The sequence below is a fragment of the Notechis scutatus genome, chromosome 5 (genome assembly GCF_049901735.1).
Source record: "Notechis scutatus isolate UNSWTSFEM ecotype Mainland chromosome 5, rNotScu1.2, whole genome shotgun sequence".
Lineage (NCBI taxonomy): Eukaryota > Metazoa > Chordata > Lepidosauria > Squamata > Elapidae > Notechis > Notechis scutatus.
In genome coordinates this window covers 50,851,713-50,872,989 of record NC_142013.1, presented here as the reverse complement: position 1 = coordinate 50,872,989, position 21,277 = coordinate 50,851,713, and the positions used below count along the sequence as shown (strand labels likewise).

The following is a 21,277-nucleotide window of genomic DNA, read 5'->3' as shown; positions in this document are numbered from 1 at the left end:
ACCAAAAGAACAATAAAACTCCAGGACCCAACGGGATACTAAAGGAACTTTATAAAAATATAGAAGAACAAATAAGACCTCTCATGGTGGAAGTATATAATGAGGTCCTACTAGCAGCAAGAATGCCGGATTCATGGAAGGAGACATTGATATCATTGATTCCGAAAGAAGATTCAGATTCACGACATTTACAAAACTATAGACCAATTTCCCTGTTAAATACTGATTATAAAATATTTACTACAATTATAGCAAATAGATTGAAAAAATGTTGAATTAATATATACTTAAAGATCAAAACGGATTCCTTCCTAATAGACAAATCAGGAATAATTTAAGGATAGTATTAAATGTTTTGGAATACTATGAAGCCCACCCGGAGAAACAAATAGCCCTTATATTCTTGGATGAACAGAAGGCCTTTGACAATTTAAATTGGCAATTCCTAATTCAACAAATTTACAATATGAATCTAGGTACTAAGTTTGAAAACATCGTGACTACAATATATGATTCACAAAAGGCAAATATTATAATTAATGGAGAGTACACGCGCTCAATAAAAATAGAGAAAGGAGTCAGGCAGGGATGTCCATTATCCCCTCTGCTCTTCATATTATCTTTGGAAACGCTGCTTACATGAATTAGACAGAACCCAGGAATAAAAGGACTAAAAATTAAAAAAGAAGAATATAAACTCCAGTCATTTGTGGATGATATGGTATTTTTCATAGAGGAACCAATTGAAACTGGTCAAGAATTATTGAAAGAGTTAGATCAATTTGGAAAAGTTGCAGGACTTAAAGTTAATAGGGAAAAAATGAAATTAATTAATTAAAAATTTAACAGAAAAACAAAAACTAAAATTGGAAAGGATAATGGGATTACAAATAGTAAAAAAAGTTAAATACCTAGGAATTTGGTTGACGGCTCAATGCAAAACTCTAATGGAAAATAATTATAATAAATTATTACAGCAAGTTAAAAAAGATTTAGAGATATGGGTTAAATTGCAAATCTCCTTATTAGGGAGGATTGCCAATGAATATTCTGCCCAAATTTATTTACTTATTCCAAACAATACCAATAAAAATACATAAAAATTACTTCGTGGAACTTAACAAGATAATCACCAAATTTATCTGGCAAGGGAAAAAACCGAGGATAAACCTAAAGGCAATGCAAGATATGAAGAGCAGGGGAGGTATGGCACTCCCAAATTGGGAATTATACTATAGTGCAGCCTCCTTACTCTGGTTGAAAGAGTGGGTAAATCTGTCGAATAAAAGGATCTTATTTTTAGAAGGCCATGATTTACAGAGGGGATGGCATGCATTTTTATGGGACATTGGGAAAATTGAGCAGAAGTATTTCCACAGACATATAATTAGAGATTCCTTTTTGGCTAATTGGAACAAAATAAAAAAAAACATTATTTAAAAATCCCAATTTGGATCTCATTTGGATGGAGGCGATGATACATCCAAATAATCTAGATCTTAATAAAATGATAAAATACAAAGACCTTCTTGATGCGCAAGGAACTTTAAAATCATGGCAAGATCTCCAAGAACAGGGGCTACAAGTAGACTGGTGGGCTTACTTGCAAATTCAAAATAGATATAGCCAGGACAAGAAAATTTTTTGGAATTTTTACTAAGGGACAACAAATAGATAAAATTTTATTAGGTCCTGATTAAAAAAAACATAACTAAATTTTATAATTATTTACTAGAGACGGAATTAGAAGAGGAAGTAGTCAAAAGCAACATGATAGCTTGGAGCAGAAACATAGGACGTAGCATTACATTATTAGAATGGGAAAAGGTTTGGACAAGGAATAATAAAATTACAAGATCAGCAGCATATAAAGAAAATGCCTATAAAATTGTTTTATAGATGGCATCTCTCACCCTTGAGAATAGCGAAAATGTCTCCTAACATGAATCCGAATTGCTGGAAATGTAAAAAGAAACAGGGAACATTTTTTCATATGTGGTGGTCCTGCACTGAAGCCCAAAGATACTGGCATAGAATAAAAAAATGGTTAGAGGAAATAACGGCAGAGCAAATTGAATTAAAACCAGAATTCTTCCTATTGGGGATATTTAATAGACAAATTCCTAAAAATGTCAAATATATAATACTGCATATTCTTACTGCAGCCAGCATAACCTTTGCACAGTGTTGGAAACAAGCAGATATTCCAACAGAGGAGATGGTTGTACAGAAGATAACAGCCTGTGCAGAGATGGACAAGTTAACCTTAGCACTTAAGGAAAAAGAAACATCAGAATATTATAGAAGCTGGGAATGCTGGTATGACTGGATAGAACAAAAATAGAAAATATATTAGTAAATAACGTAAAATGTAAATCATAATTATATATTCGCAATAAGATGTATTTGTAAATGTATCACCAATATTAATAACAAACAAGGAACCATAGACTGTCGATAGTAGAATTGTTAGTTTTTTAATCATTTTCTTTTTTTCTAATTCTTTTCTTTCTTCTTCTGTGTGTTGTGTTTGTTTGATATTTTGGTTTTGTAATCAATAAAGTTTTTTTTTTAAAGAAGTATGTTAAAGAGAAATAGGACTCCTTCAGTATTATGCACACATGTTTTTCATCTATTTTCATCTATCCAATCTGACAGTGTAATGAAATTTTTTAAATTAGGGTAATAAATCTGACTCAGATTCTTTTCCCCATATGAAATGGCTTTACCTTTGCTTAGTAGTGGCATCCCCTTTTATGTATTCCTTTGCAATTAGATACTCCTTTGAGAACCAGAACTGTATCAGCTTAATTTATTTTTTTTTTAAAAAACTCATGAGAAATCTTAAGTAATTCCTTCATGGAAGACTTTTGTTCTTTATATTTCTCATCTCCTTTTCGAGGATTCCATCAACTCCATCCAACATGACTTTCTCAGTATTCCATTTCCTTTCCACCCATTTCCTTATTCTCCTTTCATATATTTGCTTTGGAGTTAAGTCCCCATTCATTCACTCTCTATGACCAAGCCAATGTGCTTATTTCATACCGGTTACTCACTTTTATACAATCCACCATACTTTCATATAATAAAGTGGACAGAGCCATATTTACTTCTCATGGACAGTCATTTCTCAACACATTGCCTTTTCTATTACATCTTAAAAAAATAAAAAGTCTATCTTAGTAAACCTGCTGCAATATTTTATGTGTGTCTTGAAATTTTTTACTCCATTTTTCCTGTCAGACAAAAACTACATTAATTTTCAGACCAATACTCCTGGTTACATATAACATTCTCTGCAAATTATTTGGCTCCTGAGCCAACAACATAGCATCATTTGCATCCAAAAATGCAATGCAGCCATAACATTCTTTTATTCATAAATGTGTTAAGTAATCAAGGAAGTCCTGCACATGTCAAGCTCTTGACAATTGATTAAACTCAAATGCACAGAGATTTCTTTAAGCAAATGCGTTAATAGGTTGCATGTGTCTCAGGTTGTTGAGATGTACAGAACAATATATTGCTTGCAAGATTGTCTCTAGATTAGAGATTTAAGCTTGTATAAAATAGTATTAGGATGCTCAGTGTAAAATTGGGCTTTGGTTGACCAATTCCCTACACCCAGAATATGCCACAATTGACCATTACTGTTGTCCTTACTATTCTGAAGGAATGCTACATAGGGCCCACATATTGAAAATGGTAATATAGTTTCTATATTGTGCTTCATGCATTGTTGTATTACTAAGTGTTGTACTCTGAAAATTCTGTAATACTGGTCATTGTGTTGTCAAACTGGCATTAGCTCTGAACAGAAGGTGGGGAATCAAGATATTAGTGATTTTTCACTTTTTCAAAAAATCAAGTTTTTAGGGGAAACACTCTCAGTCCACAGAAAGTGCAGCATGCTTGGTGAATATAATTGTTGCATGAATAGGAATGGCAAATACTGTATATATTTGTATAGTGTATGAAATGGAACATACTGAAGCAGGATATGGCTAAGTGAATGAAATAGTAGATATACACGATCCACAGCAGAACATGCTAGATTATTTAATTATTAGCACTCGTACAGGCTATTATTTCTATTGTTTCATCATTCTGAATGCTGGCATTGCATAATTCTGAAAGGTTATATTCTGCTAACCATATTATCTTGTCAGATACATACATTGCTAATAAGTTGCTGTTTTTTTCAAGGTTGTACTTTATTCTTCTATGAAAGTGATGGCAGATCTGGGATAGACCACAACAGCATCCCAAAACATGCAGTCTGGGTGGAAAACAGCATAGTACAAGCAGTACCTGAACATCCAAAGAAAGATTTTGTTTTTTGCCTCAGCAATTCCCTTGGAGATGCATTTCTCTTTCAGGTTAGTTTCATCCATCCATGTTGTTGCTGCTGATGCTGTTGATTTCCTTCTTGAACATATCCTTCAGAGAAAGCCCTAAATCAGGGGTGTCCAACCTTGGCAACTTTAAGCCTGGAGGACTTCAACTCCCAGAATCCCTCAGCCAGCTTTGCTGGCTGGGGATTCTGGAAGTTGAAGTCCTCCAGGCTTAAAGTTGCCAAGGTTGGACACCCCTGCCCTAAATGATACTTCAACATTTGAAGGGGCCACCTAATTATTGACCTGCTTAATTATTTATAATTATATAAATTATAATAACTAATGATATTTAGGATTTTTTCTTTTTTCACCACTCAGAGTTTTATTACATAAATAAGTGGTGTAGATACATAGATAGCATAGATAAATGTGGGCTTTTTTTATAAACTGGGCTTATCTAAAATACATAGTGCCATGATATAACCAAATGTTGGGGAACTTTATGCAATTTAGAGCTGATAGGAATTTGTTTCCAGAGGATTTTTTTTGGCAAGACTAGACTACATCATATCATTCTTTGGCTATGCTGTGATATATTTGAGGCACATGTTTTCCAAAATAATAATAATAATAATAGTAATGTTGGATCACAAAGAGAAGTGTAGAAAACATGTATTTAATACCTACATTTAATATATGGGGAAACATAACATTAGAACTCATAAAATATTTTACTGCAGTTCTATAAACACTACTTGAGATATTTGTTATAACTCTGCCCTGAACTCTGCTTTGAAGTATGCATATATCTTTTCCACAAAAGAAAACATTGCATAAATATATCATAAAATACCGTATATACTCGAGTATAAGTCGACCCGAATATAAGCCGAGGCACCTAATTTTACACAAAAAAACTGGGAAAACTTATTGACTCGAGTATAAGCCGAGGGTGGGAAATGCAGCAGCTACTGGTAAATTTCAAAATAAAAATAATTAATTTGGGAAACGATCTCACTATCATGAAAGGTTTAATTGATTCACTAACCCAAAAGAAGAAGATGATGATGACAGCGGGAGGCAGGAGTCACTCTCTTCCCCTCCCTCGGAGGCCCCTGAGTCAGGAGTCACCACCGCCGGCGCGGCCCCAGTCCCGCCGCCTCGGGAAGGGAAAGGCAAAGCGCTTTTTGCCTTTCCCTTCCCGGCTGGGGCTGTTGGGAGTTGCTGCCGCCGAGGCCGCGACTCCACACCATTTTTTTTTTCAGAGGAATCTGACTCGAGTATAAGCCGAGGGGATTTTTTCAGCACAAAAAATGGGCTGAAAAACTAGGCTTATACTCGAGTATATACAGTATTTTTTTTCCTGTAAAGATTTACTTGCTTTAGGTGGAGAGATACTCTTAAAGAATAGGTGTCAGATTGTTTTGTCATCCAGTGAGCAATTTCATTTGTGCATCTGCCAAGAATCTTTGGATATTGCTGAAGATTCTGAAATATTGAGTTCAGCTTATTTGATTTTTATATGCATGAATTGAGAAGCACCCTAGAGGTGACATTCTTCATTTTCTGCATATCTATCCTTGGGCTCCTGGATGACTTGGCAGTTTTCAACTTTGCTGGCCAAGATGTCCTTCTCAGCTGGCTTCACAGGTTGGGAATTGCATGAACCATTTTATAATAGTTCTCGTCCTATCTCCAGGATCAGTTCCAGTCATGAGGATGAGGAAGAAATTGCTCCCTAGAACCCTCCTTTATGGAATGCTTCATGTTCTTTTTTTTCCTTTCTCTCTTTTTATACTGTCTACATTAAATCACTGTGTGAGGTTCTCTGCTGATTTGGGGTTTGGTATCATCAGTATGCTGATGACACCAAATTACATCTTTTGACCCGGGTCAACTGAGTGATACTGCCAAGATTCTGTCCCAGTGCCTAAAGACTACGATGGGATGGAATCATCTCTAATAAACTCCTATCAAACCTGGGTGATTGTGAGTGTTTGGGCTGCCCAGATTTGAGGATATTTCATTTATAACCTTGCACTTCACTGTTCAAGGATGGGGTGCCATTTGAGGGTTTACTTAAACAGAGCTCCTGCTCAATGAGCAGGTGGCAGCTGTAGCCAGGTAGAACTTCGCAAGGCTTTATCTGGCATGCCAGTCACACCCTTTCCTAGATAAAGGGAGCCTTCAGTCAGTTATGACTTACTACTACAATGTGTTCTATATGGAGCTTCCCTTGAAGTTCACCCAGAAGCTTCAACTTATTCAGAAGATAGCAATGAGGGCAGTGATGAGCACTTCTTGGGATGTTCATTTAACCCTTTGTTTTGCAAGCTGCATTAGTTGCCAGATAGCTTGCAGCTATGATTCAAGATGTGATTCAAGGTGCTTTGTCATTACCCTATGGGACAGTTGAGAGATTGCTTGCCTTCTGTAATATCTGTCTGATGCTTCAATCTGGCAGGGTTGATGTGCTCAGAGTTTCTTTGATTAACTAATATATTTGATTAGGAGCCCAGAAATGGTCTCATCTGTAACAACTCTTGCCTTCTGGAATGAGATTTGAATGGCCCCCACCCTACTGGTTCCTTGAAGGACCTTGGAAGCCTGATTGTTCACCCAGACCTTTGGCAAGGATGGATAAAGTCCTGTTTGGATTCTGTGCTTTTATTTTCTGTTTCTGTCTGCTTTTCTTTTTCTCTATTTTTAATTTGTAAATTACCAGAATACTGTTGGTCATGTGACATAAATATTTAATAAATTACATAATTAATAATAATAATAATAATAATAATAATAATAATAATAATAATAATAATAATAATAATAATAATTATTATTATTATTATTATTATTATTATTATTATTATTATTATTTTGCTAGGAAAGATTAGTAGAGAAGGGCAAAGTGTCTTTCAGTGAGTTTACCTCTTTTTTGTGTCAGTGGGTTTGCCTCATGTACCAATCTTACTCATAATAAGTCTCTAAAGATACAAAACATTTTTAGAAAGAAGCTTAGAAAACAATGGGCCAGATAGTTGCTAAATACATAGGGGCCCTCCTAGAGCTAAGCCAATTATAGTGTTTTGTTGTAATTATAAAGTGATTTCTGACAATGGTGTATCTGTTAGGCCTTCCTTCCTTCCCTTCCTCCTAAGATTTAGGAAATAAATTATGGGTAGGAAGAAATATATAAATATAATGTAGTAAGATAGAATTAATCTGCATATTATTATACCTCCCCATCTTTTATTTGTTATGCAAAAAATTATAAAAATATCCATAATTTAAAGGTAATAATCTACCTTTGCCCACATAATTCATGAATATTTACAACAGCATATAAATGGAATCAAGTAGCATATAAAGTTAGTACAAAGGTCTTATTCATGAGATGTTATTGCTTATAATTTCAGATATAAAGATCCTTGGCCATTTTAATCTCATTCAGGACTTCAATATATAGCGGAAACTGCTGATGAAACTGAATGCAAAACAAAACTGTAAAAATATTGCATAGGCAAAGAATTGATGTTATTGTGAACTCAGAGATAACTTTGAAGAAGGCACCTAATAGTAGTTATGGAAAGAAAAGACAGGAGGAGGCGAGAAAGAGACTCAGGCTTATAAGTCTTTGACTCTCTTAAGCATAAGCGGGAAGGAGAAAGAAACAATGTCAAGATTATGTTGTTATACTACATAACAATAACACTGAGCTTGTATAGTTCTTCTGGTGTCTATTTCCTGACCTACCTCAAAGCACTGGCACATTTTTTTTTGCTGCCTTGCTTTCAAATATGTCATATACTCCTGCTGATTTCCTTCAGACAGGCAGCTACCATGGATACCTGTACAGAGCCATTAAATTTGAAAGACATCTGGTGTTAATCAGATGCCTGTGACATCTTAAAATGGCATGCTCATGTTTCAGGTACATATATTTCTTTATAAGGTTTTACATTTCTTATGGAGACAGAACAATAGAAAACGACACTCTGCTTAGTTTGTAATAGCTCAGTCCTCTTACTTCACTTAATTCTAGACAACTTAAATAATAGTTACATTCCCTTTCTGTCACTGACCAGTCAAAACACTGACATAACCAATAACTGAATTCTTTGATGCAGTAAAGCATTATAATTTAAACTTCACTTACAGTTAACTATATCCAATGTCAGCCAGAATTATTCTGGTTTTTTCCAGCTAATACAGCTTGTTATATGCTCCTTCCATAGTTATCCCATGCCAATAAAACAGTCATTATTGTTATTATACTAGGTCACACAGTCAGCCAGATGTTTAGACTGAATTTACATTTTTATCCACCTATCGAGTCCTTCCCAAGGTTTATCCCCTGGTTTATCATATTGTTGTTATTATTTCCCCATTATTTAGCTTGTTTACTGAAAGTTAGTATGTATATCAGATATAAAAAAGGAAGCCTCGGGAAAACAGGCTATGTTTCTACAATTTGAGATGTTATTCAGTGACACATTTTAAAAAAATATAAAACAGGTGAAAGAAAAGTAATGAAAAGGTTAATAAATATTAGTATGTAGTTAACAGATTTCTAGGCAGGACTTTAAATCTCAGATATTCGTAATATTCTCTATGTATAGATCTTAAAAATGGATCCAGGAAAAGACATTCTATTCCTTTTTTTACACACATGATCTAATTGCAAGTTTTCTCATGCATCTTCCAGTTCCAGTTATCCAGCACTCAAATTAATTAAATTATAGTTAAGGGTTACAAGAACTTACTCTTAATTTAAGATATAGAAAGACGATTCAGATCTCATATATGTCTTTTCATTAAAAAAAAAATAGCAGTGATATAATGCTGGAAAACAGTAGCCAGGGGATAATTTATGGAAATGTATTAACTAAGCAATTGGTTCTTCATTTTAACTGCAATGTATTTATTTATTTGCTACCCACCTCACCTTGTGGGATTTATATAATTGATATAAGGTATTCTGAGAAAAAAAAATAAGCTGGCTAGCTAGAAGTGGTTGTTCAGTCCTGAGTTATATTTTAAGAGCATTTAAAATCAAATTTTGTTAATTTTTCAACCTTCCCAGGAAATAAAACAGGTAAATCATTTTATCTCTGTGTCAGGACAGAAGCATTTCTTTCCATAAATCTATTTTCTATTGTGCTTCTATTGCTTTCTTCTTCTTTTCTAGCTTCTTTATATATATTGCTAACTATCGTGGTAGCAATGGTGGAGATAAATGCATGTTATATAATAAGTCATGTAGATCTAATAATACTCTTCATATCACTTATTCTTTGATATGGATTAGTCAAATAGTTGTTTCATGTTCAATTACAAAGATAATAGAGATATTATAGAATAATTATTATGATCAGTTATAAAGTTGCTAAATGATACTAATATTGATGGAACTATGTTTAGTTTTTATTATTATAAACATACTTATCCTATAAATATTTACATGCTGCCTCTAAAATGCTAGTCTAAATCACAGAATATTCCTTTGGGGAAGTTCTAGGAAGCTTTCTTTAACACAATAATTCTTTAGTTTTAATGACACATTCTTCAGTTGTTAGTTTTGATTCTAATGCTAAATAGAAGGTGATAAAACAACATAGGCATGAATATCTACAAAGTTTACTGAAGCGGAATCTTTTAAAACAGCTTATATTAAATAAGGTGCTTCTGGCCTTTCTATTTTATAGACTTCTAGCCAAACAGAATTAGAGAATTGGATCACAGCAGTTCATTCTGCTTGTGCAACAGCAGTAGCACGACAACACCACAAGGAAGATACTGTGAAACTGTTGAAAACTGAAATTAAAAAACTGGAGCAGAAGATTGATATGGATGAGAAGATGAAGAAAATGGGAGAAATGCATTTCCTCAGCTTGTCTTCAGTTAGAGACTCTAAGAAAAAGAAAACAATTCTTGATCAGGTAGTTTTACTTTTAATGTATTCAATCTGCAACTCTCAAATTAATTCAGGTGACCTAAAGTACTTCTTATGCAATACTAAAAAGTTGTTAGACTTGTCTTTTCTACTATGTTTCCCAAAATTTGTATGTCAATTTTTTTAAAATGAGAAACAATCTGATTTCTGTTTTGAAACACAAAAGTTCCAACATGAAAGGAATCACTTTCAATTGACTTTGCTAAGGATTAAAATCATATGTAAATTCATAGAGCACAATCTCTTTTGAGTTCATCTCGGGATGCTAATTAATATGTTTAAAATTGCAGTGTATGCCATGTTGAGCTCCTGAAGGAAATTCAGCAAAAATAAATAAACAACAAAATTTGTATTCAGTAAACATATTTGACCTGTGCTGAGTTATCTAGGACTACTAAATGTGTACAGAATATTATCCAGAGGAAAACTGTATCATACAGATAGTCCTCATTTAACACTTATTGGGATCAGAAACTCCATCATTAAGCGATATGTACATAAGTTGAAAAAAATCACATGACAGTGGTACTTAGTGGTGGCAGTTTTGGCAACCCTGATTGATGCTGTTAAATTGAGGTTGTTAAGTGAGAACCTAACGTCACCATGACGTGCAACTTTCTGCCAGCTTTCCCACTGACTTTGTCAGAAGTGCCAGGGGATTGCATGACTCTGCTGTTACAGGAGGACCAATTGCAAGTTCTATTTGTTCAGCGCCATCATAAATTTGAATGGTTGTTGAATGGCTGGTCATTAAATGAGGAACACCTGTGTAATGGGAATTTCCAGCCAACAGAAATATTTTCCACTGTCAAGGTGAAGAACACAAATGATGATCCAACTGGTGAAATTTAATACTCCCCAGAATATTTTATTTATTTTACATAATAAACATTGACTTTAAACTGGTGATGTCAACAATCCAGAAAGTCTTTTTCTATTGAAGTGGTGTCTTCATATCCTTATGTTATTGCATAAAAGTTTCTAAGTGATTGTGGATCTTTGAGTGAAGAGTCTGGCCACAATAAAGAAGAAATTGAAACTGGGCATCTGTGGAAAGCATGATGAACTTAAGACACTTCTGCTTTTTAAAATTGTAACCTTATTAACATTCAAGAAACAGATGTCTTAGGACAGGGGTGGGCAAACTTTTTGGCTCGGGGGCCGCATTGACTTTTAAAATTTGACAGATGGGCCGGGTCAGCACAAGATTTTTTGGGAATCGCCCCCCACCCTTCCCCCCTTCTCCTCCTTCCCCTCCCCTCGGAGGCCCCCTGAGTCAGGAGTTGCTACCGCCGGCGCGGCTCGCGCGGCTCCAGTCCCGCGTTGCCTTGGGAAGGGAAAGGCAAAAGGAAGAGCCGCGGCGGTGCTTTGCAACGGGAGCAGCGGCACCGGAGGCTCAGGCTCAGCGGCTCCTGGTTTTGCCTTTTCCTTCCCAAGGCACGCGGGACTGGAGCCGCACGGAGCTGCGCCGGCGGTAGCAACTCCTGACAGCCCCAGCCAGACACCTGAGCGGAGCCCAGGCGAAACTGCCTGTTGCTGCTGCCGGAGCACCGCCGGGTCGCCTCCTCCAAGCAGCTCGCCCGCCCGCCGGGCTTCCTCTCTGCCGCGGCTCGGGGCCAGGCACAGCGCCCGCGAGTTAAAGGAAGCCGAAAGTTGCTGGGAAGTTGCTCGGGTGCTGGGAGCAGGCTTTTAAAGTGCCACCCGAGCAAAATTTAAGCCTGGAAGCCCCGGAAATCCGAGCAACTTCCCAGCAACTTTCAGCTTCGTTTTAACTCGCGGGCGCTCGCGCCTCGCCCTGAGCCGCACAGCAGCCCGATCAAGCAGCCCGCCCGCCCGCCGGGCGGAACCTTCCGCTCGGGGGAAGACGCTCCAGCCTGCAAACTTTGTCTTTGCAAAGCCCTGAAGCCCCGGAAAACCGAGCAACTTCCCAGCAACTTTCGGCTTCGTTTTAACTCGTGGGCGCTCGCGCCTCGCCCTGAGCCGCACGGCGGAGGAAGCCTGGAGCGCCGCTGGGTCGCCTCCTCCAAGCAGCCCGCCTGCCCGCCTGCCCGCCTGCCCGCCGGGCTTCCCCTCCGCCGCGTGGCTCGGGGCCAGGCGCGAGCGCCCCAGGCATGATATTCTTCCGATTAAAATCGGAATTCCGATTTTGGGAATCGCCCCTCCTTTCCCCCCACCCCTTCTTCTCCTCCTTCCCTCCCCTCAGAGGCCCCGAGTCAGGAGTTGCTGGCGCGGCTCCGTGCTCCAGTCCCGCGTTGCCTCAGGAAGGAAAGGCAAAAGGAAGAGCCGCGGTGGCGCTTTGCAACGGCAGCAGCGGCTCCTGGTTTTGCCTTTCCCTTCCCAAAGGCAACGGGACTGGAGCCGCGTGGAGCTGCACCGGCGGTAGCAACTCCTGACAGCCCCAGCCGGATACTTGAGCGGAGCCCGTGCGGTGTGAGCGGAGGCTGCTGAGCGGCAGGAAAAGGGAGCTGGGCCAGCCACAGACCAGCCTCCGTGCAACACGGCGCCACCCGGCCCGGCAAGGGAAAGCGGCGGGCACTCCCGGGCGCGCGGCAGGGGGTCTCTTTTGGCCGGCCCCAATTTTTTTTCAGAGCGGAATATCATGCCTGGCGCCCGCGAGTTAAAACGAAGCCGAAAGTTGCTGGGAAGTTGCTCGGGTGCTGGGAGTAGGCTTTTAAAGTGCCGCCCGAGCAGGACCGCCGAGCCGGGAAACGGGGCACCAAGGCAAGGCAAGGCTCCACCAGTAGCGGCCTAGCTTTAGGTGGCTCCAAGCAGCCCGCCCCGCCCGCCGGGTGGAACCCTTCCCGCTCCTCGGCGGGAAGACGCTCCAGCCTGCAAGCTTTGCCTTTGCAAAGTTTAAGCCTGGAAGCCCCGGAAAAAAAGGGGGGATCGGCGGGGACTCACCTTCGGAGAGGTCGCACTCGAAGGTGATTTCGAACTCCCAGCCGAGGCCTTTGCAAATTTCTTTTCTTTCCTACCCCTAGATCGCTCCGCACTGTTTTGCAGCTTTGGGGGCCACGCGGCACAGGACAATACGCCACACCCAGCGATTTTTTTTTCAGGGGCGGGCCGGATTGGACAGACCAATGGCAGTGATTTTTTTTCAGGGGCGGGCCGCATTGGACAGACCAACGGGCCGGATGTGGCCCCCGGGCCGTAGTTTGCCCACCCCTGTCTTAGGATCTCTATCTCTTTTCCTTTTTTTCAAAATAAATGTATTTACTTATTTAGAACATCAAATTCTTCCTTCATGCAAAATGTGATCTGTTTGTATGATATAAGATATATATTTTCTCCTTAATTTATTTTGTCTTTCTGTAGATCTTTGTTTGGGAACAAAACTTAGAACAGTTCCAAATGGACCTCTTTCGATATCGTTGTTACTTAGCTAGTCTTCAAGGAGGGGAACTGCCAAACCCCAAAACACTACTTGCATTTGCAAGCCGTCCAACTAAAGATGCAATGGGTCGTCTTGGAATCTTTTCAGTGTCCTCCTTTCATGCCCTGGTGAGTTTAACTTGAAGGTTATTTTTTTTATTAAACTAGGTATCATCTCGTATAGAGTGAATGTTGTTGCTATGCAACATCTGGTCTATGCTCCTATAGCCATAAAAAGCCAAATGTATTCTTTGTGACAAATGTTTCTCTTTCTCTTCCAAATTCCTGACTAACATAGCTTTACCTTAATAGCTGCTTTTCTTCCGTGTTATAAATTTATAATTCCAAGACTGCATGGACAGAGGTTGGGGAAATGGGGAGGAAAGGGAAAACAGAAGGGGATAAAATCTGTTCCTGTTTCTGGAAGCTTAATAGATCTAAGTGTCATCAATCAATGGAAAAACTTGTCCTGTTGTAGAAAAGAAAAGAATCATTAAGACCAAGTATAAGCAGCAGCATCAGTACAATTCACATATAAAAAGTTTTAATTGACCTGTTGAACTAAGTGGCCTTCTATTGTCTCTGATTTGTTCAAAAAAGACTATTTATCTAGGACTTATAATGTTCTCTATTAAAAATGACTTACTTGGCTTACAGTCCTTATTATAGTAATTTGGTTTAAATAGAAATTAGAAACAAACAATAGAAGAGAAGAAGAGAAAGAAAAGAAAAGAAACAATACTTAACAGCAACAACACAACCATAGTAATCAACAGTACCATATCCACGCCAATCGGAAATTTCCTAATACCATTCTTTGGGGGCAATTCAACTATCAAAAGCCTTCCAGGAGCACCAGATCTTACTTGCGTCCTGGAATAATATCAGGAATGGCTGGCTTCTTTCTGGGTGATGTTCCACAGGAAGGATGCCACCACAAAGAACAGTCACCTTTTGGATCTTTGTTGACCCTTTTTTGTGATGGCCTCCTCCTGTGGAACATCACCCAGAAAGAAGCCAGTCATTTATGATATTATTCCAGAAGGCAATTAAGCCCTGGTGCTCCTGGAAGTGGAATCAGTCTATTCAGTGAGATGCAGTTGGGAAGAGTTATTGTGGCTCCCAATCAAAGGCCTTTGGTTGGGAGTCACAATAACTCTTCCCAACTGCATCTCACTGGATGAACTGATTCCACTTGGACAAGGCAATCTTCAAATTTTATAACTTAATCCTCCAATTTAAGAAAATAAGCATTTCTTTGACGCTGCTGCAGTATTTCCATTGCCTTTAATACTTTGAAGAGACCCAAATTAAGTTTGGGTCTTTGAAAGTTTTAACTTAAAAAAAAAAAACCAATGCAGTGCTATTATGGCACATGTGCAATTGCTCTTTCGGCAGGAGCAATGTATGTGAAACCCAGTTTTTAGCAAGTATTGAGCACATCTATCTCATCCTAAATAATCGTTCGTGTAATACTTATGTGTAGATATGTATTTCTTGGCATTATTGTGAATCTCTTGTTAGTTAAGATTTTATTTTTATGGCTGATAGGTGGCAGCTCGCACAGGTGAATCTGGTGTCAGAAGACGAACACAGGTAATGTCAAGATCAGCAAGCAAACGAAGAAGCCGGTTTTCTTCTCTTTGGGGCCTGGACACTGCTTCAAAGAAAAAGCAAGGGAGGCCAAGCATTAATCAGGTAGCCCAGGTGGTTTAATAATTGGAGGCTTTGAAGATGGACCTTTCGTTATTACATTATGTTCTTTTCTCTTGGAATGCAGGGCAGATATGAACTATTATATTACACAAAAGTAACATACATTACAAAATACATTATTGTATTTATTCTTTCAGCCTTCTCCACAATTTTTAAAACTTGGAATATATGTCTGCTTTCTGCGTCATCAAGATTTATTAGATGAAAATGTGTTGCCTGTGATCTACTTGATGCAGGCTATTTCCCATTCCTGAGCCATGTAATTTTGAGGCTATGATGGTTTTTTTGCAGTTCTTTCCTACAGGAAAAAAAAGTATGATTAATTATTAATCAAGTTTCTGAGGTTTATTAAAAATAAGCTATATTCTTAGCAGTCAATTCAGCTTTCTTAATTTTATATTAAAGCACAAAATGTGTCAGATTTTCCCATCGAGGGAAGGAGAGTCTTCAAATCTAAATTTGCAATGGGAAGCAAGTTGGAATCTGGGCTTTTGAACTGTGAAATAGCAAGTTTGTATCCTAGCTTTTCTAAGAAGGGACAGGCCATCTTGTAGATAATTTTTCAGACTTCATATTTTTTGTGCTGAGGAGCCTGCGTAGGATTAAGCATATGTATGAGTTTCCCCCAATATAATTTCATCATTTTACAGATCTAGCATTTTAACACAACAGAAGAATAATCTGTTGCAAGTATTCTTAAATACTTTAAATACTTAAATACTTTAACTTAGTCTCCATACAAAATCTTTTATATATTATTAGCTTATAATGTTGAGAATATTTGGCTACAATTTATAAATGCTGCCTATTAGCATCCCTCATTTCTGGCTTGAAAAATGTTTTTCTGTTTCTTGCTTGTAACTCTCATTTTTTCCAAATGGTTGCAGTTTAGAATGAGTACATTTTGTACTTTGTTTGAAAAGACCAGGTAACCAGTGTAATTTAGCTATTTTTGTACTTAGAAACTAATTTTATCCAAGTATAATTGATATGCAAATTTTCCTCCTGAGCCCATCTTCATTTCTTCTATCAACATGAAATGTTTCCAGATTTAGCAAGTATTTGCATCATCTTACTGTATTTAAAATAGCACAATTTCTTTGTGTTTTGAAGGTTTTTGGTGAAGGAACTGATTCTGTAAAGAAATCTTTAGAAGGAATATTTGATGACACTGTGCAAGAAAGTAAGGTAAAAAAAAAGGATATAATTAATTTACATAAAAGGAGTTCAATTAGCTTGTGACCCAGAACCCAGTACAGTGAAGCAGGGTGAAATAATGTGAAATGAAAATCTGAAGTGAAGGGGAAGTGAAGATGAAGCAAAGCTCAAAGCATGATGACAGCTCAGTTCAAAGTCTGTTTGCTAGAGATATGGAAGTTTCTGAATATCCACTGGCACTTGAATGAGAGTTGGTGGACCCAGAACTAATCAGAATTTTGTTTTATTTTTAAAATGACAACATGACTACCTTTGATAGAAACTTATTTCCATAAAAAATATTTAGCCAAGAACTTGCTGTTATGAGAAGCCTGTAGGTTTTCATGCATATTAGGCAGATATTAGCTGAAGTAGAATTGAATTCTGCTTTCAAATCTATGGTGACACCTCCTTTTACAAATATGAAACTAAATATTTTCCCCTCAGATTATATAAGAACATAAAGATTTGGGTATTTACTCTGCTAGATCAGTTCTCACTCCAGATTTAACATGCACTTAACTAGCATAGGGGAACTTTATGTCCCATTCAGACTTTAACTGAGTGTGTGGATAGAAAATGGATTGGTTTTGCAGTCCTGTTCCCACTTCTCTCCTGCATTCAAATGTTCAGGAAGGACCCTGAAGGGAAGCTGAATGGGTGTACACTTAAACAAGAATACAGCTCTCCACTTGACTTGAGCCTCAGTCATAGTGGCAATTGTATTGCATTCAAGAGTACAAGTCCATTTTCCCTTCATGTGTTTGGTCTGAATATTATGGAAACTGACTTAAAACAGACAAGACTGGACATGTGCTTCAGTTCTCACCTCAGCTCGCGTTCTCCATGTGTTTGGGTGAACATCTGTTTTTGAGACAAAGTATTCTGCGGATCAGCTCTCTCCTCTCTGGATAAATATATACCTTCATTTTATAAGATTGATCTTATTTTTTAGACTTTTATTGTTAAATATTTTTCTTCATCATGGTATATATACATTCATTTATTCAACAAGCTTTGGTAGTTTTCTATATCTTTTCTAAACTCTGAAGAGCTTTTATATCCCACTACTTTTATCTTAGAAAAATGTCTCGGCTTTACAGCTACCAGAAAGAACCAATTTTTCATAATATTTTTTATGGAGAATTCAGAATTAAAAAAGTCAAATATCTTATTACAGTCACCAGGGCTATATTCCTTATTAATGATATGCATGCAAAGCCAAATGCAGAGATTTTCATCAGTAGCAAGTATAATTCTCCTTCACATATTACTTTGCTGATTTCCACTTGTGTTCCTTCATGTTAAGAGCCCTTATTCCATTTTCTTTTCCTGTTGCCTACAACAACATTCATTCACTTTCTATCTGTGCCATTACGTGACTATGTCTGCTTGTGTCACCAGTAATATACTTTTCCTTTCTTAAGTAGGAATGGGGAATACTGAATTTTTCAATGCTAACATTAAACATAGTTGAACATATTATAACATTTTCCCGAAAATATTAGGTCATAGGATATGCTGTCATAAAGTCTGAACATGAGTGGAGTATTTCCATTTTATATTGAAAAACCTTCATAGAGACCTCAGCTAATTTACTTTTCTATATAGTTGATCAGCATATATAATTTAGCGAGACTTCTGTTTTGGTAAATACAACTCTGTTTTACCTTTTTCGTATTGTATGTACATAACTGGGTTTTGAAACATAATTACTTAGGGCCAGGGGACATATTTTTAATTGAGCAAATGGAGTTTAACAGATTGAATCATTTAAAACTAATGGGAATTCCATACTTCTATCACTTGATAGAAATGGTAACCTCAGGGTCTAGTTTAAACTTACAAAAGAAGAAAGCATTTGAAATGAATGCTATAGTTTGCTACAGGGCATTCATAATTCTAAATCAGCCAATTCCATAGTGAATTTATCACCTTAATTTATTTCTACAGTATTAATACAAGAAAATGTTAGCTTTAACTTTGGGGCACAACTCCAAAATATGAAATAAATTCAGGAGAAACAGGCTTCCCATTGGAAATCCAATGCACATATAGAATTATTCCTTCAAAGTGAGTGATCCTTTCCCAATATGTTGGAAAATTGCTAAGAAAACTGACAACTGGACGATTTCTATTCAGCATCATGTGTAATAATATGTATTTGATTTATAGTTTTATTTGATAGTAAATAATTCTACCTTAATAAGCTTGTTCTTAATAGAAAAGCTGAGTTCCACTTAATCAGAAACATTTTCATGGCATTTTTCAGAGAGAAAAAGAAGTAGCCCTCACTACTGTCCATCCTCATAATCCTGACTCTGACATCTGGGTTCATGAGTATTTTACACCATCATGGTATTGCCTGCCAAATAACCAGTCGGCTTTGACTGTCATCCACCCAGGAGACACAGCAAGAGATGTCCTGGAAATGATTTGCAAGGTAAAGTAATACATGATAAATTGCATTTCACAGCTTCCACTTTGCATGCAGGGAATTACCCCTGGTTAAATAAAATGATGAAACGTTGGTTGTGTCAGGCATTCATATTAATAATGTCTGCAGGTAATTCTTGGTTAACAACCACTTGTTCAGCAACTGTTTGAAGTTAAGGCAATGCAGAACAAGTGGTGGTTTTGGTTAATTCTCAAAGTTTTAGCTGTCCCAGCATCCTTGTGGTCATGTGATCATAATTCAGGTGCTTGAAAACTGGCTCAAACAATGTTTGCACCAATCCATTGTCACATGTGTCTCATTTGTGACCTTCTCTGCCAGTTTCCCAAAACAAAGTCAATGGGGAGGATGGCAGGGAAGGTTGCAAGTTGCTCGGGTAAATTCCCCCCTCCCCTCCTGCATCCTTCTCCAGCCTCACTTTGCTCCACAGCCACCTATGCACCTTCCTTGAACCTCATTATGCTTGCACTGGATCTACCACATCTGGCATTAGCACCCAAAGCTCTGCCACACTCCTGCCATGTCTTTCTCACACCTTTCCCACCAGTTGTGCACCCTCTCACTCCTTCTTCCACCAGGCAGCAGCTGGGACTTGCAACTTCCTGTCAGCTTTCCTACTGACTTTGATTGTTGGAAGCAAGCAGGAAGTTACAAGAAGGTGCTTGCTCAATGACCCACAGTCCTCACTTAATGATGACAATGGGGACTGCAGGGATTATTCATTCATGTAGATACTAAATAATATTATATTTGAAAATGATGGGAAAAAAATCTCCATAATCCATTAGTGGCTCTGTTCATACAAAACAAACCAGGATTCAGAAATCTAGTTGAGTTCCTGGCTTTTTATGTGAATAGCAATCAGAGGTCTCTGATTAGATACAACAGTTTGGAAACAACACAAACTCTCTCTAATAACTTCTGAAATACTGCAACTGTTCCTCCTGTTGGAAGGAGACAAACATGCCACCAGGTAATTTATAGCTATACAAGCCAATAATAATTTCAGACTATCATTTTCTGTCAGTATGTTCACTGTGTGAACTATACCTGTGCATATATGTCAATTTTTTAATCAGTCTTTTAAATGTCAGTTTCTCTTAAGCAGCAAGTATCTTTCAACTCACCTTTTGTTCCAAGATGGTATTGACAGAAAAAATGTTCAATGTGACATGTATGTGTATATTCAATATAATATGCGTATTGTTTGTGGGTAACGCGGGAATCTATATGTCAAAAATTGTTCTGGATTCTCAGGTGGGATCCATCAGTCATTCAATATGTACATATGTGGAAATAGATCTTGACAGGCAGGTTTTTAATTGTTCAACTTTCTCAATACTGTTCCTTCACATTAACAATCTATTCTCTGGCTTTAGATTATGTCTACTTGTAGAATTCAAGATTAATGTAATAGAATACTCACCATTTGTAAATTGTTAGCATGCATGCATAAATAAGAATTCTGGAAGTAAATTTTCAGGAAGGAAGGAAAGACTATTTGCTGTATTGCAACAAATTGAACTAATAATTTGTTCTCTAAATTAAATCTTTACACTTGAGAAAAGAATAATTAGAACATGATGCACATTGTAATTTACAAAGTATAGGAGGAATGGATGTACAGTTATAATTTAGAAATAATCATCATTGTTATCCATGGTGTTCATCCCCCAATACCATGAACTAACCAAATAAACTGGAATACTAAAACAATATACATGAAATTTTGTATTTTCTATATTCAAGTTATATCTTGAGGGAGATTTGCATACATTGCATGAAAAGGTTCTAATTTAGTTATATCATATTGAATATCTTTTAGCAGATTTCTATAGATATTATTGAAGAAAAATGTTTCTAGCATTTTTATTATTTATCAAAATAAAGTGATATTTTTTAAAAGATGCACAATAGAAAACATTAAAAGTGATCTTAGCAAAATGTTATTTTTAGAACTTTTGTATAAATAGTAATTTTATATAGATAGTAATTTTTATAGGTAGCATAGGTAGAACATGAGAAGTTAGTTTACAGAATGTGAAACTTAAGCATATTTTTTTTTGAGACTAATGTTCAATTGTTAAATTGTCACTAAACTGGTTTGTGATTCATTCTATGTCTCTTTCTTTCTGAATTACCTATGTATGATATGAAAATGCTGATGGTTCTGTCTTCCCTGTAACATCTACTAATGAATCTTTCTCTCCTGTCTCTTGCATTCAGCTCATTCTTTTTCCT

The 21,277-nt window shown here is 37.2% G+C and overlaps 1 protein-coding gene across 8 annotated transcripts in view; it reads left to right on the top strand.

Moving 5' to 3' along the window:
* Positions 1 to 21,277, top strand: part of TIAM1 (TIAM Rac1 associated GEF 1) — a 222,692-nt gene that overhangs the window by 162,320 nt on the left and 39,095 nt on the right. For all 8 annotated transcript variants that reach the window (XM_087966684.1, XM_087966680.1, XM_087966681.1 and 5 more), the window contains 6 exons: positions 4,210 to 4,382; positions 10,046 to 10,279; positions 13,612 to 13,797; positions 15,220 to 15,366; positions 16,498 to 16,572; positions 18,854 to 19,024. In XM_087966684.1, coding sequence (XP_087822810.1) covers positions 4,210 to 4,382; positions 10,046 to 10,279; positions 13,612 to 13,797; positions 15,220 to 15,366; positions 16,498 to 16,572; positions 18,854 to 19,024 — 986 coding nt within the window. The remainder of the gene's footprint in view (positions 1 to 4,209; positions 4,383 to 10,045; positions 10,280 to 13,611; positions 13,798 to 15,219; positions 15,367 to 16,497; positions 16,573 to 18,853; positions 19,025 to 21,277) is intronic.